At 42.7% G+C, this 27,136-nt stretch overlaps 1 protein-coding gene across 5 annotated transcripts; it reads left to right on the forward strand.

Annotated features, from left to right (window-relative positions):
- The first annotated feature begins 6,192 nt into the window (after positions 1-6,192).
- USP44 (ubiquitin specific peptidase 44) lies at positions 6,193-24,666 on the forward strand. Of its 5 annotated transcripts, none has more exons than XM_035551555.1 (6): positions 6,193-6,293; positions 10,968-12,482; positions 21,077-21,275; positions 21,768-21,876; positions 22,673-22,878; positions 23,274-24,666. In XM_035551555.1, exons 2-6 carry the CDS (start codon positions 11,049-11,051, stop codon positions 23,468-23,470), a joined length of 2,145 nt encoding a protein of 714 aa, XP_035407448.1. In that variant the 5' UTR covers positions 6,193-6,293; positions 10,968-11,048; the 3' UTR covers positions 23,471-24,666. The 5 variants fall into 5 exon arrangements, with proteins under 5 accessions (XP_035407448.1, XP_035407452.1, XP_035407454.1 ...); XM_035551559.2 differs by having other exon boundaries at positions 6,210-6,293; positions 21,798-21,876; XM_035551561.2 differs by having other exon boundaries at positions 6,210-6,293; positions 21,810-21,876.
- The last annotated feature ends 2,470 nt before the right edge of the window (positions 24,667-27,136 follow it).

The raw sequence follows: 27,136 nt of genomic DNA on the forward strand, positions 1-27,136 counted from the left end.
ATGTTACATTAATCAGAACTGACAAGCATGAAAATCATTCTTTGTTGTCTTTAAATTGCTAATTTAAGATTGAAATCTAAAACGCTTGAGCACTGATCGTTAACACAGACAATCTTCTCTCCAATGGGCCGCTACACAATTGTTTTACAGTTGGTTGAGAAAACAAATGCAAAGTCTGTAACTAAATCCTAATGTATCATTTAAGTGTTTCCATTCAAAGACATTCTTTGACTAAACTTCACCGAATTGTACTACAGTTTAATTTAGAAGGAGCATTTGCACAGGCATTTACATCTGAAGGCAGAAATACTGTCATTGTGTCACGCAGTGTGGTGGCAGCAATAATTTCCCCAAATCCAGATTTTTTCTTTGTTTCCATTTACAGATATATTTTATTGAGCTCATTCTCTGCTGACTTACCAAGCAAAGGCTGAGGTACTCAATAACAAACAAAATACTTTAAATGCTTACTGAAATAAAACAAACAAACAAACAAATAAATAAATAAAACTATTAAAGGCTACAGTCCAAATTCAGTGCAATGTGGACAGGCACAAAATATAAGACAGGAGAATAAAGTACTACGAAACGTGTGGATAAAAAACATAGTACCTAGTAGCAAAACAAATGGGATACCTTGTTAATGGAATTACAGATTGTGTTGAGGACCAGATCAAGCCCAGTTTGAAATGTGTGAAAATTTGCAGGTTCGGGTCTACTCTGACGCAGCCCCCGTGAAGGCTGTAAACGTATGCACTCACAGAGATAAGCGGAAGCTCAATCTTCAGCTTGGCTGAAGCTCAAACAAACTCTGTGACCTAAAACCATTTCTTTCACCCCAAACCCATCAGCAGATCTCATTTGGTGTGGCCCCACGCAATAAGGAAGGAGGGGGGACGCCATTTTGGCAGAGCCCTGCTCTGTGTGACTGGGCAGGGGCTGCCCTGGGGCTCGCGGGAGTAGGCCGGAGGGAAGGCTCGGGGGAAGAAGGCCGTGGGGAAGAAGGCTGTGGGGAAGACGGCATGCTGTGCCCTCATTCCTCCCACCGAGGAGCAGGGGCTGCAGGAGCTGTGGCACCCAGCTGCCATTTATCACCGCTGAGCACTCTGCCTTTCTCAGCAGTTACAGTGAAGCGGGGTTGGAGCGCTCTTACTGCATCCATTGAGCTCGATGGGAGATCCGCAGCAAATCCCGGGGCAGGACTTGCCTCACAAAAGATGCGTTAAGACACAAGCACTGTCATGCAGAACAAGCTCTTAGAGCAGAAGAAAAGGGCTCAGCATTTGGCCAAGGAGTGGGGTCATGCACCAGGAGTGCTTTGTACTCGGGGGAGGACGGGACGGGACCCTGGCTCCCCAGGCTCACACCCAGCAGAGGCCGTGGAGCACAGGGTTCAAAGGATGGGAAAACGCAGAGATTGTGTGCAAGGAGGCTTTGGGCACCCAGCTACCAAGTACGAGGGTGCTCATGGGCAGTGCCTGCACCAAGGGGCACTTCTCTTTCCTTCTTATCGACAGAGTAGGAGTGCAAAACTGCCCTTGGATTTAGAGGGAATCTGAGTAGCATTCCTTTCTTCATTCACTGCAAAATTATTAAGAAATTTGTGCATGGCTAGCCTGAAGGCAAGTCCAACATATGCATGACAAAATACCCATCATGTCTCGTGCTCCTTCACAGCCCCACTGTGTATAGCACTAGGGCAGGCCCCAGAAGCGCAGATCAAGGAAATATTGACAAGTGTGTTGTCACCAGAAGGACACACTGGATTCAGAGTTGTAGGGGACTACTCCTGAGTTTGAAAACAAAAACAAAACAAAACAAAACAAAAAAATCACCATACAGATGTCCTGACAAGGAGCAGTAGCAAGATTTGATTGGCACGTTTTTGTCCCATTAAATCCTGTCTCTCAAGATCTGCTACATGTGTTTATTTGCTTTGTATGGAAGAGCAACAGGAAGAGGGTTTGAGCATCTTTAGTAACAGTATTTGCAGTGCAGCTGAGACTTAGAAGCTGACCACCTGCACAGAGACAGAAAAACAAACGTGTAATAATGAAAAGAAACCTCCATCTAAGAGTCAAAAACTATAGCACCTGCCTGGACAACTGTTTGTTAAAGTTCTGCTTTTATTTCAAGCTATTTAAAAATGAGAAAATATAGGGGAAAAAGAATCTAAACTTTTATTAAGCATTTTGGTGCATTTAACATTGTCAATAGGCCTCAAGAGCCCTGTGTCCAAATAATTCCTTAATGTTAAACCATTTCAGGCGCAGGGATGAGTTTGACTTCATTCACCTGGACAAACCAATGTGAAGAAGCAAAGGGAAGTCAAGGGTGATAAAGAGAAGAATCAGCATACCATTAACTTTGTCAATATCAGATTTTCTTGAAATTAGTTTTAGAATGAGTATTTTCTGTTTTCTTGATTCTTATGTAGAAAACTGTATAAATTATTGGAAAAGTAACATAATGCCACATTTACACCTTTATTGACTGACTAGCAGATTTTTTGTTTTTGCTTTTAAACCTGGAGATCGTTTAGAGACTCAGCAACCCTCCCAGACATTCATCCCATTTAAGAAAAATATGCATTTGCAAAATGCATCTTCTACTTTTGGGCCCAACCCAAATTCAGTGAGGTGAGTAGAGGTGGGATCCAGTGCACAAGGCAGACACCCAAATTTAAGTACCCCCACACAGACTATGGGCAGGACTCGGTTGCCTAAGCATAAGGCACCCATTATTACTGAGGGAGCTGGGCTGGGGAGACTGATTCATTTAAATAATCATCAGCTGTCTGCCTAGAGTTTGCCTAAAGAGATCTCTAGTTCATCTGTCCTGTCAGCCAGTGCCATCTGAGGGGCTGTCAGCCATCCTGTCTTGTCTCCAGCTGCTGCTCCAGAGGGGCACCACAGTCCTGTGGGCCATGTGCCAAACTGGCCAGCCCAGTTTGAATGCCTCGCACATCAGAAGTACCTCAGATGTAGCCGATTCAAGCCCCACTGACTCTGATGGGAATTAAAACACCCAGCTTGTATGTACGTGTGTGTCTTCATCTCAAACTGAACTGCAGCCCAAGTTTCACAGATGCTGGAGAAAATCCTGTGTTATCCTCAGGGTCTCACGCACACAGAATTCCTCTCTGAGCCCTGAATCTGTTTATACACAACTTAAAGCATTTTGTTTGTATTGCAGAATATTGCAACACAACAAACGCCCAGTGCAGACGTTGCATGAAGGTAAGTATGCAAATATTCCCAAACAGTGTAAATATTGGTACATATATGTATCAAGCTTTTAGATGAGCTCACCAAGATTCCCCTTTTTATGTACAGTTTTTAAATGATCCCACTGTTTTAGAAAAAAAAAAAAAAAAAAGGTTTCTATTTATCATCTAGAGCTGAACTGGAAACCATCAAGCTGCTCATATCAGTCTATGTAATTTCGTGATTTATTATTCCGCCCCTCGTCCCATCTATTTTCTGTGCCTCAGATGTGCAATTAACTCCATACCATCAGTCCCATCTGCTTATGTCTGCATGGGACATGTCTGTACTGTCATAAAAGTGAAAGAACAAATTTTCTGATGACCAATATTCCTTAACTATTGTCTCACACTTCAGAGAAGATGACAGGCTCTCCAGGAATAGAAATGTCACATAGGAGCTTCTCAAATTCAGAACAGTCCTGGGGCAAGTAGTGGTGGTCCAGTGGCTTCCCTGAATGCCATTACAGTGCAAAGCAGCATCGGTGCTCATATCAACAAGAGCAAAAGGTTGCTCCATATTTGTTTAAAGCTCACTTTTTGTTTAAAGCTCACTTTTCATTTCATTTTAAATTTCAGGCATTTATAGAAGTTCAGATGCTTCATTCAGAACAGCATGATGTCTTCATCTGTCAAGCGGACTAAGTAAATATTTTTTCAGTAAGTGCACACACGCTGTGTATATATATATATGTATATATAAACATAATGCTAGGGGACATTTAAAAATACATTACAAGTCTTTGCTGTATTAGAAAGGTTTTAACATTTTGTCAGAAGCTGTGTTCTCCCCTCCAGAGAATGTTTTTCTATGTGATAGGAAGACATGAGGTTACATTACTTTTAAGGATTTATTACATTTGTTTGCTTCTTGACCGTATCACATATATCTGGCATCCATTTTCATAAATACCCAATGAATTTAAAATTAAATTACTTTTAGGAAATCAATTTCTGGCTGTCTCAATAATCTGGATGGTGAAAAGTCTTGTATATGTCCCTGAGGATCTGGCATTCTCTTATCAGCCTTGAATGTTTTTAATGTGGCCATTACCTTAGCAGAATAAATGTGAGAAAGGCTAAAGGAAGGTCAAAAAAAATAAGTGGGGTGTCACTAAAGGCATACGTGAAGCAGTACAGATCAGGTAAGAGCAGCACATAGCAATTCAGTGATTTACCTGCTTGGTTGGAGCCAAATCCCAATCCCAAATCAACAATTTGCAATGGATTAGCCAGCATGCAGGAAGAGAGATTGAAGGCTGCCCTGCCCCAATAGGAGTTGCTTAGTGAGAATCAACTGAAGTGTTGTCCAATTAACGTGGGGAACTGCTGGGGAGAAAAAAAAAAGAGAAAAGGAAAGAAAAAGAAAGGAGGAACTTTATTTTCTCTTCATCTGCTCTACGTAAAATCAGATACTGCAGAGACAGTGGGCACGGCAAATCTCTGTTATCAGTAGAATGGGATTTTTGGAAGATAGGCACTGTCTGGTGGAGGGGAAAGAGGTAACACTGTACACTGGGGACAGCGATAGGTTGCCAAGATATAAAAACCAGCTTAAATGAAAATGAATTTCTGAAGGTTCTTTGAGGGACTTTGGGAATGGCCGGTAAAAGGGGCCATTCAGGGCATAAAGGAGGTTGGTTGCAAGGCCTCGGGCTGTGCCTGAATGAGTTAACCCTTGGCCCTGCAGTGGGCTTAACATCCATGTTGTGGAGCCACCGTGTTCTGCTCTTACTGCTGGCCTTCCCACGAGCATTTCAGGATCAAAGACCCCATCAGACACCCAAGGAAAATGGGGCTTGGGATATCCTGAAGTGCCCCGAGCCTCACCTTGAGCTCACCACATGAGCAGAGGGCAGCACTGCAGCAGTGTGCTGGGGCATGGGGCTGAGGCAGCTCGGGGGTCACATCGAGTCCATGCCAAGACCACTTAGCTGACAGACAGACATGCAGCCAGGGCTGGACAGGGATACCGAGTGAGAGAGGCAAGAGCGATGCATCATGGTGGGAAAGCTAGTTTCCCAGCTAGGACTGAAGGAAAAAACACTACTGGTAAAGACGTGAGTAGTAACTTGACAAAAATACATGTGATAGCTATTTGGAAGTAGTGAAAGTTGTCTTAAAAACACCCAAGGATGTGTAAATACATCCACTGTACACAAGCAGTTGATTTTCACGTTTTGAGTAGGCAACATCATTCCTCACATTAGAGGCTAGAAACATATTGAAATCATGAGCGAGAAGCTTGGTGAGTTTACTTTTTCATACCCTGAGGGCTTCTGAGAGCACCACAATAAAGTGACCCTGAAGGAAAACCGAACTGCATCGCTCAGCTGCATCCTGCTGCCTGTACCCCGGCAGCCGCCCTGCAAGCAGCGAGGGCTGAGCCCCACAACTGGAGGGGAGCGGAGACAGCCAGGGCCGAGATATTTCACCACACATTTTACACCAAAGCGCATTTTCCATGATGACACGAGCAGAAGCGCAGAGGCAGATGCGCGAAATCTTGCTGCTGTAGGGAAAGATCCTGGTGGACACGGGGGGCTGAGGAGAGGGCCTTCGGTGCTCGTGGCCATGCCCCGTTTGTCCTGGGGGCTCGTGGGACACCACGCTCGCCCCGAGCCTGCTCCGAAGCCCACTGCACCATCTTTTGGGGCACATTCACACAAAGCACGAGCAAAGCCGCTTGAGCGCGCATGCAAAGTGTGTACGTGTATAGACCAGCCCAGTGAGCTTTCGCCAAGAGTTTATTCCCCCACGCAGCTCTCCCCACAACACAAGGCTCGCTCTGCTCTTCGGCGCAGAGCTGACACCCGCCCCAGCGAGCCGGCGGCGGCTCGGAAACTCCACGGCGGGGGGCGTGTGGGGGCGGTGGGGCCCGGCCCGGGGCGGAGCGGGGATCCCCGCGGGGAGGGAGGGAGGGAGGGAAGCGGGGGGCGGCCTCGGCTCGGCGCTGACGTCGCCGAGGGGCCGGGGCGAGGCGGCCGCGGCTCGGGGCGTGCAAGATGGCGGCAGCGGCGGGTGACGGGTGCGTGCGGGTGCCTCGGGGCGGCCGGCGGGGGGCGAGGAGCCGGGGGCGGCAGCAGCCCTTCCCCGGGCACGGGCGGGCGCCGGCGGCTCGGTGCCGAGCGGGGCAGGCGGTGGGGCGAGGCGGGCGCGGCGCGGGGCCGTGTCCCGGTTTAGGGGGAGCTGCCCGCCGGTGGTCGCGGGGAGCCGAGGGGCGCGGGCAGGCGGAGCGGCTGGGTCGGCGGAGCTGTCAGCGGGGAGCGGCGAAGGCAGCGCCGAGGGACGCGGGGCTGCTCCGGCTGCCGCCCGTGCCCCGGTGCCCGGTGCCCCCGCGGCTCGGCTGCAGGAAGCGTGGTGTTGTTCGCCGGGCTTCAACGGGGCGCCGTGCCGGTGGGGGTCCGCGTCTGGGCGGTGGTACGCACAGGGTGGCCGAAAGGGAACAAAAAGTTTATTCTAAGCGTTAAGCGAAGACCTGTATGGCTTCAGAGAAAGGAGGCTGCGCGCTGCTGGGCGAAGGCTATGCTACTAAAATGGGAAATCATCCACAAAGCTTCTTTTCGAAGTGCTGTGAGAGCTTTGGGTCTCGCTCCTACAGGACCGCATTGCAGCGTGAAGTTATGCCCAGCGGTGTTTTGTTGGGTTGACTGGAAAAAAGATCTGTCCTAAGGAAGCAGGACGGCTGGCTTCGAGTTAATAACGTGCTCGTTATCTAAAACTTTCAGTTCTTGAGGTACCCGTGTTTGCTCTTGGTGCAGGTGTTAAACAGGTACTGAGCCCGGTGAAAATCGGTTGGTAAACTGCCACCTGATTGAAGAGCCGGAACATTAATCGCACATGCACATATACATACATACGCACGAGCATCCACCCATGCATGTGAATACATCAGTAAAACTACGTACTGGAGTCTAACGCGTGAGATACTGTTTGATTTTTTCCCTATGAGCCGAGCGACTAATTACAAAAGTAGTGACTAAAAAAGATATCCTTTTGTTTCTATCTGAGTTATAATTTTCAATTTAACAGCTGTGAAAATGAATCTCTTGTTTACAAGTAACCCAGATGGAAGAAAAACATCTATGTTGTTGACTTTTGATTTCTTTTTTTTTTTTTTTTTAGCATCGAGTACTTTTTCAGCTAATAAGTTACCCCGAAGTTTAGTTTGTCAGCCATCATTCAGTAAAACTAGCTAAAGAAATAACCGTGTCTCAGCCTTATCGGCGTGCTTCAGTGAAAATAAATACCATATTCTGTATATATTCTGCGCTAGTGAAATTTTGGCGCAAGGAGACTTGTATGTCCATATTTTCCCAGGCAGCTTGCTCCTTTCAGCCGCGCTATTCTGTATGTTGGTGCTTGTTATCTTGCTTACTGCTGCTTCTCGGGTCTGTGCTAAGAGCACAGGGGGGCTTGATCTCTGGAGTGCTGGTCAATTAATTCACAATTTCTTTGTGTGTGTGCAGAGAACTGAGCCTTGGGAGAAAAGAATGCACAGGCTGGTGCTGAATAACTTTCTTTAGAGAATTTTAATAGTGTAGCATTTACTGTTTTACCCCAGCTGCAGTTTTCTGCTAGGTGTGGCAATCAAGATCCAGTATTTTTTATGATATTTCCACCATTATCTGTTACTTTGATCCTGTTTTTTCCCCGACCTAGTCTATTGTGTAAATTATTTGTTCTAAGTTAATAAATTTTCCTGCTTGATTTAGTGTTTTAGTGTTCCACATCTTAAAACATTCATGCCGTCAGTGTGCTGCCCGACGTTGAGCTGAAGTTTTCCTGGTCTTGATTTGGCACTATTAGTTTTTTTGCTGTCTTTTCAGATATTTGTGTCTCTGACCAAACTGCATTTTGCTTTCTTTACATGTTCTTCAAAGAAACTGTCTTCTCCCATGCCAGGCTGGTTCCTCCCCCTCCCAGCCCGGCTCCTTTCTCCGTGCATTGGCGGAGGTGGGAAGATGTTGTGCTGGCTTGGCTGCTGGCGGGGGGCAAGGGCTTTTAGGCTTTTCTCTTCAAGGCGTCGGTCTTGCGCTTTCGTAGAATCCTGTTGCTTTCGCATTAAGAGCTTGGTTGCACAACCCTGGTTTACGCAGCGCTCATCCTGAAATCGGCAGGCTGCTTCTGTCCTCTGTCCAATATATGCTGAAATTCAGCCATGTAAGTAGTATCGCTCTCGATGCTTTTTTTTTTTTTTTTTTTCAAACAGGGAAAAAAAATACAATATAATACTATGAAAAAAAAAAAAGGAAAATAAGGTACGGAGTGTCTTTAAAAGTAAGAAAATCAGAAAGGGTTGATCTGTCAGACTCGCTGACTGACGGTATTGCTGTATCCAACAGCCCTGGGGGAATTTAGTTCGGTTGCCTTCTGGGAAGGACTGCTACTAATATATTTTGCAGGAGGGTCTGTCTTGGTTAGCCTGAAAACATATGGATGAATCTTTTCTCTTCGAGTTCTGTCAACCATTTTTAATCATCGCAGCAGACTTTATGTAAGAATTTCTCTAGTATTCCAGGAGGATTTAACATACATGACAACTCTGAGATTTATGTAAGTTCCTCATATTACAGATATCAGTGTTAGAGAAGCTCAGCTTTGTTGGGGGAAAGTTGTGGGAGAAGACATGGGGTAAAATTAGTGGTCTTATTTATAACAGGATTAAATAGAAACGTAGTATGGACATTTGTAAAAGAATCTCATTAGCAGCCTGTGAATAGACTGCCTTTTAGAAGGAATGAATGTTGTGGATGCTAGCAAGCTGAAAACCTTCAGCAGCTATTATTTTTGTGATCTGTTGACCGTGGCACTCAAGAGATCTTGACCTCCCGTACTACGCCAGGGTTGGTGCTTAGTCTGGGAAGTACTGGGTGGGTACCCAGAGGCCACAGCGCCTGAAATTCTTCCCTGCAGTTAGTACGGACTGGCAACAGCTCTCAAATAAATTGAATGGGAATGACGAACGTGTAAAACTGTGTACACTTCACTAGTTTCACTAGAGGTAGCTCAGCCTTTTCTGTATGATGAGTGATGAGACAAGGCATGCAGTGCTGGGTGCTGGTTTTGTGCTCAGAGTTGTTACAGCTCTTCGGTAATTGTATCAGAACATCTTAAAAGGCATTGGCCACAGGACAATTAACCAATCAAAGTCATTTTTTGTTAAATCTTTTAACTACAGATTTCATCCAGTTACCAGATGAAAAATGAAGGTACTTTCCTATCCAGCTGCTGCTTCTTCACCTGCTTGCCTTCCTTAGTAGTCATGTCGTCAGATGCTAGGATTCCCCCAGTATAGTGCCTGTTCTATCATGGACATTTTCCTAACTCAGTTAACCTATTCTTGTGCATTTCAGGACTATAACAGTGGAGAAATACTAGCGTATTGAAGGATAGCTGGAAATGAGACCTTTGGATTCTATCCAGAGCTGGCTAAATCACTTAATTTTTTTGTAGCTTGGCTTACTCGTCTGTGAAGCCTCGAGTCCTGGACATTGTACAGCCTAGGCAAGGTCCACAGTATGTATTTGTAATGGCAAAACGTAGGTCTTGCTTGGTGTAACCTGCGTGTTTCACAAGCGCTTGGTCCTCCTCAGGTGAAGCAACTGTTTCATCTGGCAAGTACCGCGCATGATGTGGTTGGTGCTGTGTGCTATTTAGCCTTCCTAGTCAGTGACATGGTGGGCACAAACGCTCCAGATCAAACATAATCGCTTCCTGACACATCATCCGTCTCCAGATGGTGTCTCTCAAACCAGATTGTAAGGTCTAAAGAAAGATGGCAAAAACAAAGACTGAATCACCGTCTCTTTAAGTCTGTTAGTCAGAGCCTGCCTATTTGGTTTAGGTAAATGCACCTTACAGGAGAGAGCTAATACAGCAGCTTTGAACAAATAAATGCTGCCACATAAACTTGTAAAAGGATGTAAGCTGGTGTTAGCCAAATTTTGGAAGTGATTTTTTTGAAGATATGGATTAGAAAAGTGTTGAAACTGCAATTTTTTAAATAAGGTTTTCAGCAAATTGAGCTAGATACCTAATAGTATTTCTCTCTTATGAAGAAATCAAAGTCTGCTTTTCCCAGTCACCCTTTTTTTTTCGTTTCTTTTTTTTTTTTTTTTTCCCCAGTGGTGCTAGGATAACATGTTAAAATATACATATCTGAAAGTATGTTGTTGTAGAAAGCACTGGTACAATGGGCTTGTCTGAGCACAAAGGTGCAGTGATTTAATTAAGGGTGTGGCTTAATTAAGGGCTTGAGTTATACAAAGTCTCATTTGTCTAAACTGGTCATACTGTGTAAACATCATAAATTTAAGTGAACCTTGCACTCCTGCACCTGTGTGCTTAGGGATATAATTAATAGAAACATTTTAAATTGTGTTTCTATCCAAATTCTAGAATGGTGTATTTTAACTTGATCAGTGCTTCTTTGAGGGGAAAAATCAAACAAAAACTAAAAGAGGCCAGCATGCTTCAGTCCTGGGCCAGAAAGTACTGGAAATATGGACAGTGGTGTTCAGACTGCCGATGGTAACGCTGATTGTGAGTCCAGGTAACTGCCTGCCATTATGCGTTTGGTGGGACTTGGTTGGATGGAGATCATGGTCCTGACCTCAAGTAATAGTTTGATGGCTGTCAATATTCCAAAGTGATACAGCTGGGTATTTGTGCACTGCAACTTAAAACATTTTTTTTTTAGTTGCAGATTGAAGTATCATGGACAGAAGATAGCTTGGACGATGTGTTGTGCTAGCGTCTCTCTGCAATTTCAGTTTTAACGATGGATAAGTGTAAGCACATAGGACGTCTGCGACTGGCCCAGGATCACTCCATTCTGAATCCTCAGAAATGGCACTGCGTGGACTGCAATACCACCGAATCCGTGTGGGCATGCCTCAGCTGCTCGCACGTGGCCTGCGGAAGATACATCGAAGAACATGCACTAAAGCACTTTCAGGAGAACGGTCACCCAGTGGCATTGGAAGTAAATGAGCTGTATGTTTTCTGTTATCTCTGTGACGATTATGTTCTTAATGATAACGCAACGGGAGATTTAAAGCTGTTGCGAAGTACATTAAGTGCAATCAAGAGTCAGAACTATGAGTGCACTACTCGTAGCGGGAGGACTTTGCGTTCGATGGCGGCAAGTGATGACTCCTACCTTGCGCATGACGGTGCCCAAGCCTTGCTTCGGAATCAGGATCGCATGTTCACAGCGCTGTGGCACAGGAGGCGCGCGTTCATGGGCAAGGTATTCAGATCCTGGTTTCAGTTGACGCCTAGTGGAAAAAAGATTTTGGAGGAAGAAAAGCGTTGGGAAGAGGAGGAGGAAAGAAGGGACAAAGCTAGAAGGAGAAGACAAGAACGAAAGCGCCAGTTGAAAGAAGAGATGGAAAAGATGCCCCCAAGAAAGAGTTCTCGTTTACAAAACCAGATTAGAATGTCCTCAGAAACAGCACCCTGCATGCAAAAAGCATCACAGAACGTGGAATCTGTGGCAGAGTTGAAAGAAACGTATACCTCAGATGAAGTAAGATTGAAAAAAATAAGTGACTCCCCAATTAAACGAAGGCCCACGGTGACTCCAGGAGTAACAGGACTGAGAAACCTGGGAAATACGTGCTATATGAACTCTATCCTGCAGGTATTAAGTCACTTACTTATTTTTCGAGAGTGCTTTTTAAAGCTTGATCTCAACCAAACTCAGGAACTGCTGGCAACAGCAGCCAGTGGTAAAACCAGATCTTCATCTAAACACCCTTCAATAACTGCCTCAACGTTACAAGTGAATGAGAACCAAGAGAAAGGAAAGGGATCATCTTCTGCAAGGCGGTCTAGTTTATCCTCTGGATTAAGTGGAGGAGCATCAAAAAGTAGAAATATGGAACTTATTCAGCCCAGGGAGCCCAGTTCAAAGCATATTTCTCTTTGTCACGAGCTGCATACTCTGTTTCAAGTGATGTGGTCTGGCAAATGGGCGCTCGTGTCTCCATTTGCTATGCTTCATTCTGTGTGGAGACTAATTCCAGCCTTCAGAGGATATGCCCAACAAGATGCTCAGGAATTCCTATGTGAACTGTTGGATAAAGTGCAGCAGGAACTGGAGACTACGGGGACCAGATACCCAGCTCTCATCCCTGCTTCTCAAAGAAAACTTATAAAACAGGTTTTGAATGTGGTTAACAACATTTTTCATGGACAGCTATTAAGTCAGGTATGTTTTTATGATGATTTTAAGATGTGTAATGATTTGTAGTTATGAATTTATACCGGTCGATGATCAGCACGCTTCAAAGGTTAATAAATTTGTAATTACCAGGGAAGGATGGGAAGGGTGTAGTATATACAATTTTAGAAGAAAGGTCATTTGAGTACTCCTAAAAATTTCAGTAGAAGAGTCACCTGATTAACATAAAAGTTATAAATTTGGTATTATAAAGCACATTCCTGAAGCTACTGATAAACATCTGACTGCCATTAAGCATCAACTGATAAGCAGTAATAAAGAATTTACGATTTCAAGTATCTAGTTGGTTATGGTGGTACTAGAGAAAAGGTGTTAATCTTGTATAAATGGCAACTGTTTTTTGCAATGGATGCCGAGCAAGGAATCATTTGTATTATTTCAGTAAATAGGTTGAATTTGAGATTCATTACTACAGAGTAATTGTCTGCTGTGGTGCTATGTACAATGATACTAATCGTTTCCGTTACAACACAAAGATATAGAAGGCTCTGTCGACACAGGAATCAAATTTATAGGGTGGAGGCAATGGTTGTTTTCCTCTTTTTACGGCTGCTCTTTTTTTTATTATTATTTTTGTTTTCTTCTTCATGGCTTCCCGCTAAGTACTTCAGTGTGTCCACATACTCTTAGGCACATCCCAACTGTGTGTGTGTGTGTGTACAAACGTCCGAGAACTGTCTGAACCAACAAATGCTGATTTCTGTTGAATGCATCAAAAAACCTAACCACATTACAAGAGGAGCAGAGGGTAGAATGGGTAGATCGTCCTCTACCGTGTGTTTGGCCCAGCGTAAGAGCACTTCTGTTGGCATATTTAGTTTTCTCAGGGCAGTTAACATCTCTGGGCTAAGGGTTGTGCTGGTAGAAGAGTCTTTAATATCCTATCACTACAGTTTTTTTTGTTTGAAAATCACAATCCTCTCCAAAATAGTAACTTCGATAGGAAAAGAAAGTAATTGCCTAAGTATACTGTCACGGTTTGCTTTGCATTCCAAGCCTTCGTATAGGAGTGATTTTCTGCAAGAATTTTGAAGGCTCGGAAGACACGTTACTTCGCTAGCACCACTTCTTTCACTTGTTTTTAGCTTTATGTGAAGAGGCTTGTGGCTAGAAACCCTCCCACCTTCCTGAAACTAGGGAGGGGAACAGTGAGAATTCACTCAAGTGTCATCAAGTGAGCCTGAAAAAGAACTGAACGCATTCAGGCTATGCTGTGACTACAGCTCAGTGCTTTTACCCCAGCTGGTCAGTATCTGTATGCAAAATACAGCCCCGGTGAACTTCACAACGCCTAGTGCGAGCAGAACAGGAGGAAGTGCACGAGGCTGTTACCTGCTGTGATGTCTCCCCGGCTCCTGAGGCAGTTTCCACGGGTGGTGTCCAGTACTTCACCTCCTAAGGTTCCTGTTGTGATCTCTCTTGCTCCTCTGTTCCAGTCCAGTCTCACTAACGTTTGAACAGAAGGGATTTTTGAACAGAAGTGGTACTATCGCCCTGTCTTTGACAATGCTAACGCTTTAAGGGATGTACTCTTTGTCCCTAAGTGCTTAACCCAGCCTACCTACAAGCTGCAACAGTATTACAATTTCTCTGTAGAAGTTAGCTGGAACTGTAGCCCGCTGCCTTTATTCAAAAAATAGGGTGGGACTTTAGAATATTTTGAAATTACATCTTCAGTCAGTGAATAAGGGGAGTTGAGAAGCTGGTTCCTGTGCGGCGGTTGCCTTCCATTTTAGGATCACAGAGAAGTTGTTATACTTACTGCCCATTAGTACCGCAAGTATTAGTTAAAGATATTTGATTCTGTGAGATACTCATGTGCGCTGAAGTCAGTCTACTTGACCTTTAAACCTCGGGAACTGCTCTTGATACGGTACACAGAGGATCGCTTACAATGCAGATAAGCTGTCTGTTTACTTAGGTTTTGCGTTACTTTCACGTGTGCGATAAAACACGGTCCTTCTCGTGGGTGCTCTGCCTTAGCCTGAAGGGAAGCCATGATCCGGAGTTTGCCATCAGCCTGTTGCCACAGGAATGGCTGCCTGCTTCAGCGCTGTAACTCCGTGCAGAATGCAGGGTGAAGAAAGGAGGAAATGGGATGTGTGAGAATCTTGCTCAGGTTTCTTTCTGATAACCAGAAAAAGCTTTAGGTGATGTCAAAATTACAGCTTTTAGATGAGTTTCTGTTTGTTTCTTTTTTAAAGTTCTGAGCTGATCCAAAATAAGTCTTCCCCACCTACGACTTCTTTTACTTCTTTATGGAATACAAAACTAGGTAATGAGTAACTCCCAGAATAGCATGTGTGTAGACAATTGGATTGCCTCTTGGCTTGTTTATCGACTTTATTGACTCCAATATCCTTTGTAGGATTAGAGATTTTTGCTTTGCGTTATTGATTGTGAAACTTCACTTCCCCTAGATACTGTGGCTACTTAAGATACAGCTACAAAACCTTTCCCCTCTCTTCTTTCCTTTTTTTACATGCTAGTCTTCCTCCAGTGGTTGCCTGGAGAAAATCGTACTGTGGTACTTCTTGGGCAAAGGAGCCTTCATCTTGTAAACCCATGCTTTCAGATGCAGATCTGCTGAAGCAGTGGCCCGTTCCTCAGCCCCCCAGGACTGCAAGGAGATGCCAGTATGTCTATTAAAATACCAGTTATTTTCCATCCCTCCATGCTTGTACTCTTGTGGAGGAAAGGATACCCATTCTCTCCTGTCCTTGGGTGGAAAATGAGGAGAAGAGCTCACTGTGAAGTTATGTGCCAGGGGTAAACTGACCTCATGAACTGATCCACAGCTCTTTGATGTATGCTTCAGGAACTGAAGTAGATTAGCCACCATCTCTCTGAGTTTTTTTGTAATGGTCCCAGCTAATTAGCATAGTATGCAACAGTTTTTAAAGTATGCTTATTTCATTTTTTTCCCCAACATTAAGCAAGGAATGGTTTTCACACTACAGGGTGAAAGCTTTGCTGTAGTCAAAATAGACAACATCACCTCTTCTCCACTGTCTTGGACTAGCCGTCTGACTGCAGAAAGCTGTCAGGTTGGTCAGGCGTGATTTTCCCATCATAAATCCACGCTGGCAGTTCCTAATCATCTTATCCCTTAGTACATTGGGAAACGTTTTCCAGGAATACTTGTTCTCTCGGCCTTCCCACAGATGAAGGTGACAGTGAGTGGCCTGCGGTTCCCCAGGCCCTCCTCCCTGAAGACAGGAGTGACACTTGCTTTCTTCCCATCCTCGGGGACCTCCCCCAGTTGCCAGGACCTTGCCAGGACCTTCCCAAGGTGGGGAGCAGCCTCGCAGTGCCATCAGCCAGCTCCCTCTGTTCTTTCAGTGTCGGCGGGGATAACTCCGGATTCGAGACGAGCAGAAGTAGAATAGCAGCCGATATTCCCTGTGGCTCAGAAAGACCCAGTAAGGGAGGGAGGAAAATAGGATTTGTGTGAGAGCTGCTTGGGTACCCAATTCAATGAAGAAAATTGATGTTGAATTGTGGTTGCAGTGTTTCACTGAACTGGCACGCGTTGCAAAGCAGCCAACAGTTGTTGATTTCCCTACGTTATGCTGTTGAATAACCCCAAATTTAAAGTAAATGATGAAAGATAGCTAGCCACTGTAATTTTAAGATCTTTTTTTTTTGAGGGATGAGGGGCTCTTTTGAAACCATGTTGTTTGGGTATGGGTTTTGAAAGTCTGCTGTGAGGATTCCATTGCCTTTGAGTTTGGTGCCTCAAAAAAAAAAGCTCTTGGCCTGGATTTCTGTTGCAGCAGCAGCAAACACAGCAGTGAAAGTGAAGAGCGTTGGCTTTGCTCCTGAGTTTGCTTTACAATAAAGCTGTGAGCAGTTACCGTGTCTTCTTAGAAGGCTTTTTAGGACAAACCTGTCTTTGATAACGAGTCTCCTTCCCCAGTAATTACCCTTTAAATATCGCAACACCTCGTTGGAACTGGCTTTCGCTATCTCCAGACACCCTTAAAACCAAACAGGAACCGTTCGATAACCGGCTGACTACGTTTAAGAGGGAATGGGAGCAAAACTCCCCTGCTAAGCGCTGGGGAAGAGCAGTCTGCAGTGCTCAGGGAAATGAATGCGCAGGGGCCCAGAGAGTGAGGTCGGTTCTAACAAATGTAAATTACGTTTGAAGTTTCAAAAGGCACAGCCTCTCTGTGCAAGTCTTGCTCCATTTACTTGCTCAACTGGTGTACTTCAGGACGAATTGGCTGAGAAAAGGGGAAATGAGCAGTCTTCGGGCTGTTTGAAGCCCTGGGGTTCTGGGGGCCGTGCTGGGAATTAAGGTCTGGGGGAGAGCCCGAGGGTGCCTGTCCCGCAGTGCTGGGTGTGAAGTCTCACACTGAATAATCTGTTAAAGGCTCTGAGAACTTCAGGTCGATAATAGGAGCGTTTACACTTAAACCAATCCACGACCTGTGGGCTGGTTTTTGTATTCTGATCTCTGGAACACGCTGACTTCTGTATTTCCTTATACGTAGTCTGCTTCTCTCTGCTGCCGGAATCAGAAGGGGATTGTCAGTTGCTTTCCAGCTAGACGAAGGTGACTTTTTAAGTTAATCTCTAAGGAGCCATTGAATCACAGACCGTGGTTTGCTGTAGCTTGGCTTGTGTTATGCTGTTAAATACAGATTGTTTTGATGACGGTGTAGTCAGCACTGCAAGGTTGGGTTATCTCTGTAACCGAGGAAATAGCGAGTGGCTGTGCTGGTGGAGGTCGCGTTACAGCAGCCTGCTAGAAATCAACCCCCCTTCGATTACTTTGCTGCGGAAACATTGCGTTGCTTTTCGTCTGGATGTTTCCTCTGTAGTGAAAACTTCAGTAGGGGTGAAAGCCCGGAAATGGGGCTGTCCATCTTACTGCGGGTAGAGCAGGGATGGTAACAGTTGCCTTTCTTCCGTGCAAGTGTTGTAGGGACCATAAGCAAAGCAGAGTTGGCTCCTGCTGCAGCAATCTGTTAACTATTTCCTTTGGTTGCATTTAGGCCGAATGCCATCCGGGGCAGTGGCTGTCCATCAAATTATTGCGGGCTCAGTGATGCTTGTCTGAGTGGCCTCCATGCTTAGCTTGAATCAAGCAATCTGATCCAGCTCTTTTCAGTCTGGCCTTTGGCCCATGATTGAATGCTGAGCTTTAACCGAACAATTGTATATAGTGCCCGCATTACGAGGAGGGAGAGGACGGTTGGGGCAGAGCATAAAGTAGGGATTTCAGCTGGCTAAAAACAGTAGTTCACTTTCTTTGCTCTAAATGGAAGCTTCTCCTGGAGTTTGTTACAATGACAACATTAAGACTTCCTAAAATAGCAATTACTGAAAGTAGCAGAGAGGTGGAATTAAACTCTGAGTTTGTAAAATATAGTAATGAAAAGTAAGCAAACTCACTTCCCTTTTACTCTCACGAATGCTCACACCAAGAAAAGTTGTTGGACAGATGCAAAAAGATTTTGCCAGCTCTTTGAGTTCATATTTTTCTTTGTTTTTTATTTTTTTTAACTTTCTTCTGGTTCAACCTACTTTCCTGCAGTTTATACAGTTTTAACACTTTTAATGAAAAAAGAAAACGTGGGTTGTGCTGCGTGAATGCTGGTGGAGCGTGAGATAAAGGGGTCCCGCCGGAACAGGAGCAGAAGTGATGGAGCATCGCCAGAGGACTGGCGCAGGTGGCTTCCACAGGAGGGAAGGATCCTCCTCCTTGTTGCACCAGGCCTGGCTAAGAAAAATAGTTCTGATCTTTGTTCCAGCCTCTATTTACATCTCATTTACCAGTGAGTGTGTGTGTGTACAGGAGCAGTTATTGCACAATGGCTGGCAGGGTTGGGTGTATGTTTATTCAAATACTTTCGGGGTACTTGGCTGTTTGCGAATTTGCAAATCGCAGATAACTCCTAACAGTTCAGCTCTGCAGGGCTGAGGCGGGGAGGAGTGTCTTGCATTTGAGGAAATAAGTGCAGCTCTGCATCAGTATAGAAGTCAGCCAACACAAATCAGCTTTGCTCACCGTTGCACAAGGGGATGAGAAGCAATACTGTTGCATCAGCTTCTCTTTTCTGAGGAGCAAAATTTGGAAGCTGAACCAATTACATGTCTTTTTTACTTTGGGATAGCATTTATTAACTAGTCGGGAAAGAGGATCTTAAAATAACCTAGGTTATTAACGTGGCATGCTAAATTTAAAACCTCAGAGCTTGTTAAAATGATCCATTCTTTGTTCGTGTGTGTACTTCATCCTAAGCCCATTAATCTTCAGTGTGCATTCAAGTTCAACAAAATCTTGCTTGAGTAACTTGTCAATCAAACAAACTTTTGGCTCAACTAAATCACCCATTTGTACAGCAGAAATCTATTAGTCATTCTGTGTTTATGCTGGAGTTAGTTTGAACTGTGGCCAAACATATCATTTTGTCTCCAAGTCTAGATTCCAGCTCTGAATTACTAATAGTTTGTGGCTTTGAAACGTTGCCAGATGTTAGCGCTTACAAAAGAAGCTCCTGTCAGTGTAAATTAAAACGGAAGATTCTCCTCTTTTCTGCCATGTAAGTTCAAAGTTTTGTTTTCTAAGAACAAGACAGAGAGGTTTTCTTAGAAGTTAAAGCAACTAACAGCTTTCCTAACTCGGGTGCTAAACACGTGTGCCTGTACACAAACGTCCATGTGCATTAGGAAACTAATGCATAGATTGGATATATGCGTTATATAGCTGTTGTAGCTAATAGATGTATTAAATAAAGAATTGCTCACAAGAACAGCTTAGAAGGAGGGTACCATAAGGTAACAGATTTGCCTTGATGTAAATGGTCATGAAGTAGCAAAGCAGGGTGAATAATTATGTAACAGCAAATCTCCACAGGGAAATAAAGGAGCTCTCAACCCCAGCAGTGCATCTTCACATTCGTGTAAGCTTACTAACCTAACTGAAGAGACCTACCCTGAATATACGTCAGGCAGCAGCATTGAGACATGCCTGCGTAACGATGATATTTGAATCCCTCGTGGATCTCCATTCCTTTATTACTACGTTTTTGCATTAGTTGTTCCAAGCAGCTTGTGGTGTTTCCTGAAGTAGGAAGCATGCTTATAGCGATGGTGTTTGGCAATTGTTTGCCCTTGTGGTTGCAAACTTGCATATGCCATTGATATTCCACTTACTATAGAACAGGAGTGGTGTTGTTTCATCGCACCCAACTGTTATTCTGAGCTGATAAATAACAGCTATCTTGACAGCGGGCCTGATACGAAAACTTTGAGTTCCTGTAGTCCTCCGTGGGAAAGTTCAATTGTTGGGAAGAGTTGGGAGCGTGTTGGGTGCTTATGGAAGTTTTGTCAAAGCTATCTATCTGTCTGAGCTCAATAAAAATCCAGCTTGACGTGGAGTTTTTCAGAAGGCATATTTTCTATAGCAGTGAGGTTAGAGCTGCTTGAGCTGGTGGTCAAGAGCAGCTTTGAAGCCAATTAATGCATTCCTAACAATAGAAAACTTCTATAACTACTCCTTAAGGATTGTATTGTACTTTGATGATTGCATTGAACAAATGAAGGGGATCTTTTTAGTCTCTCACACTTAAGATTTACTGATATTTCTTTATAACCTTTATGAACTATGTTTGTTATAGTCTATACGGAGTTTCACTACCGCGCAGTAGTAGTAGCTTCAACTACTCATAGAAATTACTCATTCACGTGGATCATAGAAAGGTGAAGGTCCATTGGAGGAAGAATAAAATGATGTGATGCTCTTCTATTAGCAGCTCAAGCTGGCTTTTAGAAGATTGTATTGCAAATCAAATCCTAGTATGTTGCCGTTCTAGCTTAGAAGAGCTGCTGCTTTTAACTTACTTTCCTAAATATTGAATGTTTTCATAGATTAATTTTCCCCATCTGAATTATCTGCATTTTTGAGGTTAACTCACTTCACTTCTTGATATTTTATTTATGTTGTCTTACTGCTTGTCCTTTCCCTAGTGTGACGATGGATCCACTTACTGAAAGAAGAAATAACTTATTTTTACCTGTTAATTTTTCTTTGAAGAAGTGTGCTTCCTAATCCAGGCTTCCCTGGAAGACTTACAAAGTAAGAAGGATATGACTTTAAAACCCCCAGCTGTTTTTTTTTTTTTAATTAACCCAAGTTATAGTTTCTTTCTTTCATATAAATTTTTGTTTTGGAGTATTTCTTTTTAGAGAAAAGATTCGTGTGATTCTACCAGCTGATTTCTCTTGGACAGTGCCAGACAGACCATTTCGACACTTCTTTTGTTTCTCAGTAAAACATAGGAACACTTAGCCATTTGTGGTAACACTATTGGACATGCTGCTTCAGAGAAAAGAAATTAGGTGCATCATTTATTTTCTTAGATGACTCTGTCCTTTGTTTGCATCTGTTATCTCTAGGAAAAGAATGTGTGTGTGCGTGTGTGTGTGTATATATATATATATATATATACACACACACACACACACACACTTAGAGTTTCATTGTTATGGTGCATTTTTAGCAGAGTAAGCTTCTGAGTGTAAGCAATTTGTGAAATATTGTTTTACAGGTTACGTGTCTTGCCTGTGACAATAAATCAAATACCATAGAACCTTTCTGGGACCTGTCACTGGAGTTTCCTGAGAGGTACCACTGCAGCGGCAAGGAGATGGCATCTCAGTACCCCTGTCTGCTGACAGAAATGCTGGCCAAGTTTACAGAAACTGAAGCTTTGGAAGGGAAGATATATGCATGTGATCAGTGCAACAGTGAGTAAAGGCAGTATGTACTCATACATATGTTCTCTGTGTAAAATATGATGTAAATTGACAGTAAAAGCATAGAAGTAAAATACTACGAGTCTTAAAAGTATGTTGCATTACAAGGAAAGTCTTTCATATGTCCTGCTGTGGTCACTGGCAGCTATTACTGTCTAGAAGGGGAATTGTTCAAAGAATGGTTGAACGTGTGATGCTTCTCTTAATTTAAGTCTGATCACACACTCATGGGGATCTTGCTACTCCCAGCTGAAGAACCTATCCATTTTTTTAATTTAGGAGAATAACCTAAGTGACCCCAAGTATTTCACACTAAAATCATAAAAGAAGCCTTGCAGAATGGATCTCTGAGTGTATTCTTTTTATGGAGATGCATTCAGTAGCCATTTAGGTTCACGCAAATACGGTGGCTAAATCTTAGAATGAAATACAAGGCTATTAATTAGCAAGATTTGTATTATGTAACTGTGTGTTTGGCCTCAGCAAAACGCAGGAAGTTTTCTTCTAAACCAGTTATACTCACAGAAGCTCAGAAGCAGCTTATGGTGTGTCGACTACCTCAGGTTCTCCGATTACACCTGAAACGGTTTAGGTAAGTACTACCACAACAAACAGTGTTGCAAATTGACCCATTTAGTCCTGCTCTTCTGTTGTTTGGGATCAATCTTCTCCAACAGCAGATTAATTTTCATTTACTACTATGATGAGAAATAGAAACTTATTTTCCTTATTTAATTTAAATATCAATAAGATACAGTGTAAGTAGAGAATTGACCTTTTGGATTCCAACTACTTACTATTTTAATAGTAAAATTATTTCATCCTTCTTTTCAATCAGAATTTATTAATCCTGCTGCGGACTCTTGGTAAAAATAGTGTTATCTTCAACAAGAGTGAACACTCATATTCACTAATGTACAAAATGAGATTGTATTCAGTCAGATGTCTCACGTAGCCATCATATAACCAAGTACATTTAATTTAATGCATTAGCCTGAGAGTAAGGAAGTAAAGATTGCATCTCTGTGAACTCTTATTCCAGGCATTGGCACAGAATCTGTCCTGAATAGGAAGAAAATTGAAAATGGTCTGGAGTATGTGGGAAACACCAATGAGAGATAATGTGTGGGAAATACTTCCCACTTACCATTACAGTCAGATTTTAAGACGTATCTTTCAGAAGATGAGAATAGTTGGCATCACAGACATGTTCAAAAGGTCTTGAAATAAAGGAGAAGTGAAAAAGGAAGCCTGGGGAAAAAATATGCAAATTCACATTTATTTTGTGCACAAAGACAATAGCAAAGATAACTTTTTAAGAACACAGCATTATGAATTGTTTTTTTTTTTTGAAAAAATAAAAGTTTTCATGTGATTTAATTTTCCAGGTGGTCAGGACGCAATCATCGTGAAAAGATCGGTGTGCATGTTAATTTTGATCAAATGCTGAACATGGAGCCGTACTGCTGCAGAGAATCCCTCAAGTCTCTCCTACCTGACTGCTTTATCTACGATTTATCTGCTGTAGTAATGCATCACGGGAAAGGATTTGGCTCAGGGCACTACACTGCCTACTGCTACAATTCAGAAGGAGGTAGGAACCAGTTGTGAATTAAGAAGTGTGGGAGAGGGGTGTTGGTAATTCTAATCTGGTAAGTTTACTGTCTCTCAAGACTAAAAGGGGAGTTGCTCGTAGCTGAACTGCCTGGGGTGAGAATTTCAGTTTTGTAGACCAACACAGTCCAATTTTTGTATTGGCTAGTTCAACTTGTTCTGGCTATAAACTCTCTTGTAAATCTGAGGAAGTTAAGGTGGGCTTTTAATACTTAAAGACAGATATACTAGATCAACAGAAACTGTATACTGTTTCAAAGCAACTCGTGTTGAAAGGGACTAAGCACTAATTAATAAGTATAATGCAGTTGCCTCCAATCAGTGTCATGATGTGTTTTTATTTGCTTGTTTCTGTGGTGTTTTCCTTCATTCTAGGATTTTGGGTACACTGCAATGATTCGAAACTCAACATGTGCACTATGGAAGAAGTATGCAAGGCTCAAGCCTACATTTTGTTTTACAGCCAACGACTTACTCAGGCAAACGGACATGGTAAAGTATATCCTAGCACAGCTGAAAGTCAGCAGCACACAGAATTAGCTGACTGCTCTGTGGACAACAGTAGCAGCTAATCCAAAGTCAATTAACTGTGTGCATGGTAAAGTTTGAATTGTCATAACTATATATTTTTAAATGCAAGTACAGTATTGTACTTTCTGACTTTGTGTACAATGTTTATATACTTTTGTATTAGGCAAAATACTCTTTACAATTGTTAGTAAAAGTTTTTATTGACAGTAAGTAACTTTCTAAGTAACTAGAATTTCAATACAGCTATTTTTTTAAGAAAAAGATTGCCATTTGCATTTAACTCTTACCTCAGGCTGTTTTTTTAAACTGTTTTTGTATTTTGATAATCTTTTTGAATTGGTTTAGGAAAATGACTTTCAATGGACAACTGATGTTTCTCTGGTTAATTTTCTGTATATGCTTGTGTACATTTTATAGTGTAGTTTTAATGGTATCAAGACTCTTACTGTCTGCAGGAATTGTTACTAGGTCTTAGAATATTAACATTCACCTGCAAAGACTGTTCTACATGTCAAATAGAAACTGAACTTTTTGTAAGAAACTTTTTGTATGTTCTTCATGACTAAAATGAAATTTATTTGCAGGCTTCTCCCCAGGCTTTCAAGGGAGTTACACTAAAGCTACACTGATAGAGTTTCTTAAAATCTGAAATTAAGGAAATAAGCACATACTTATTTTCATATAAGTATTTAAGGAGGAGTGTTCAATAGCACAAGAATGCATGTTTACTAAGACTTGCATGTTTTAGCCTTAATGAGTCTGATGATGTAAAATTCAAGTGCCAAATCCAAAGTACTGATTTTGACAACCAGGGCCTTTTTATTCCAGTAACTTAAGAAAGCTTATTAAGAAAGACAACTCCACCCTGCCCAGTCATTGCGACAAGAATGTCAGTATCTCCTTTCTTAAATTGGACAAGCTTATTTAAAATTGTAGCATTTTCTGTTTTACAAGCCATTGAAAAGAAGCTGTAAGAGTTGTAGCTGGTGAAACCAGCCAGGTGCAAAATGCTTTCATGCAACTGCTGTACCTTTTCCGTGGTCCTATCACTAGCATTAACAGAAACGTGCATCGAGGAGAATCTAACAAGCAGGAATCATCAGTCTTTCTCCACATGCTGTAGTTAATGCCAAGTAAATTTTAATTGTGAAGTTATTTTGCGTAAGTCCTATGCAAATTGTTACCTCATCTTCTGCAAAGTTTATACCTCAATAAAATGCCTTGATGTGGATGGAAAGCCAGGTGTGTACTGAAATTGTTATTTCTTTTAAAAATTTTGTCTAATGGGGGTTGAGGCATTAACTACAAGACTGCTTTGGATATCTGTCACTGATTTAATGCTAGTGCCATTGTTACTTATGTTACTGGACGGCGCTATATTTTAGCGAGCACATAATCACCTTAGATCTCAAACTTTCTTTGCCTTCTGCTTATCCTAATTAAGTGTGCAACAGCAGCTTGGTTCTTTTCTTTAAGCCTTTACCTAGAGTAAAGCTTGAGCACGATCTAAATCTACCTGCTTATGTTCTGCCTTCCTTCATTCAAGTATTTTATGGAGAGCTCTGATGAGTCAAAGCCAAGTTCACTTTGCTTTTGCAAACTGCAGTCAAAAGCTTCTGCCTCACCGTGCTCCTTTTGCACAGGTAGAGAGGAGAGGCTTCAACAACGTCAAAAACTGGTAAAGGCTGCCTCAGGCTGGCAGCAACTGCTGCCCACAGCAAGTACCTTGCAGTGCTGTTAAGGCAGTTGAACGCAAGGCAAAGCAGCTTGGTTATTGTACAGTCAGAAAACTAGCACAAGACTGCATAAAGGTAGCAGGAGACTTATTTGGCTGAAAGTATTCAAACAGACGATCAAAAAGCAGGAAGGAAAAAGCCAACCAGCCAACCCCCCCCCCCTTCCAAGAAGAGATGCATATGTGTTGAGTCTAAAATTAATCTCCTGGTTGGAAAAATCTTGGGCCATGCCTTCATCAAAACAGAACAGACCACATGAGGTTAAACTATATTCCCTAATGACATATCTGTCTCCCAAGACCTGCATGAAAAGCAATGAACCCGCTGCTTCGACACTTGTAATAAATGTGCTCTGCACACAAACTATTACCATTTCTGGTGCTGCACAGACTCGAGAAGCTTTGTGATGATGCCAATCTTCTGGATACTTCAGGAAGCCAGACTTCAGTATCTGACTCGATTTCGTCTTTGATAAACTTCTCATTTCATCAAGTGACAAAGACAGTAGTGTCCAGTTATCAGACAGCACAGCCAGGACTCTGTTGATTACTTCCAGCAATAGGAAAAGGCAGCCTGAGGTATGTGGTGCAAGGAGATGAAAATAGAGCTTGCTTTCACCTCTGGCATGTAAATGCAGAATGGGGAGCAGCACAGGAAGTGTGTATCCAGACAAACTCAATTACAGTTAATGGAAACAAATAATCCTCATGTATTCTTCTGAGGCAGGGTGCAACAGATGCAAGCCATTTCCGCTAGGATTGGTTACACATGATATTTACTTCCATGTGTGGCTTAGCAAACAGTAAGTACATCAAAAAGTTACAAGCCTAGACCCATCATTCCAAGTAATTCTGCTAGTCTGGATCTTCCTGTTATGTTCTGGGAAAAGAAGAGACAAAGGGAGGAAAACACATCTCTGAGCTGCAGTACCAAGTGTTCTTCATGAAAATTAAAAAAAAAAGCTTTAAACTGTAGGAACAAATGTCAATGAGCTGCTAACAGACTAGCGAGAAGTCTGGAAGTAGTGGCTGAGAACTGAGGTGGGCTTGGCTCCCTTGTTTTTAGCAGTATCTGCAGTAACCACGCTTGTTACAAAAATAGGGTGAGTGAGCTGGAAACAGAATTCTAGCAGAAGCTGTTTGGATGGAGTCAAAAAGTGCATCAGCAGTACGGCCCTGTTAGCATAAATAAAAATAGCGTCAGCCACCATATCCAGCAACCCTTTCAAATGCCAGTTTTTACTCTGTGATGTACGAGGACAGGCACTTGCTGGTGTGTGCTGGGAAGTTGAGAGATGTGCCCACACAGCTGCTCAGATTACTTTAAACGCATTGCTGAGATGCCAATACTCCCACATGGCAACAACAAATACAAATTTCAGTATCCTATTACATCCGTTTCTACAAGCACTATAGTTTAAACAATGTACAGAGAAAAAAAACACATCTACTACGTTTAAACAGTAGGCAGTACCTGACACTGAACTTCAGCTCCCATGCTGTGGCTTTAAAAGGTAACTGCAGCTTTTACCAAAATGCAAAGGGGGAAAGAAATGCTATTTCTAAAATAATATGAACTTTGTAAATAGACACAGGCTGTCACTCCAAAGGAGCAGGTGAAGTCTCCCTGTTTCCTAAGCAGTTAAGCTTAAAGCACTACTACTGACCTATTAAAGCAACTCTCATTTTTGTTACCAGTAACTATGTAAAATTTTAATATAAAGGTGAATATACAGCACTGGAAGACATACTGCAGTCTAGGCCTGAAGGGCCATGGGATTTAATTCAGGTTTGCAAATGAGACTCACCAGCAAACAGATAATGACCTCTCATGGCAAGGAACCCACAAGTTATTCCGATCAGTTTGCTGTATGAAATATCTTCCAACAGTCGGGAAAAAAAAAAAAAAAGGAACATCTTCATTTTCCCCACAACTCGTCCAATCTAATGTGTACTTTAAGGAGACAGGGAA

Source organism: Cygnus atratus, chromosome 1 (genome assembly GCF_013377495.2).
Source record: "Cygnus atratus isolate AKBS03 ecotype Queensland, Australia chromosome 1, CAtr_DNAZoo_HiC_assembly, whole genome shotgun sequence".
Classification (NCBI taxonomy): Eukaryota; Metazoa; Chordata; class Aves; order Anseriformes; family Anatidae; genus Cygnus; species Cygnus atratus.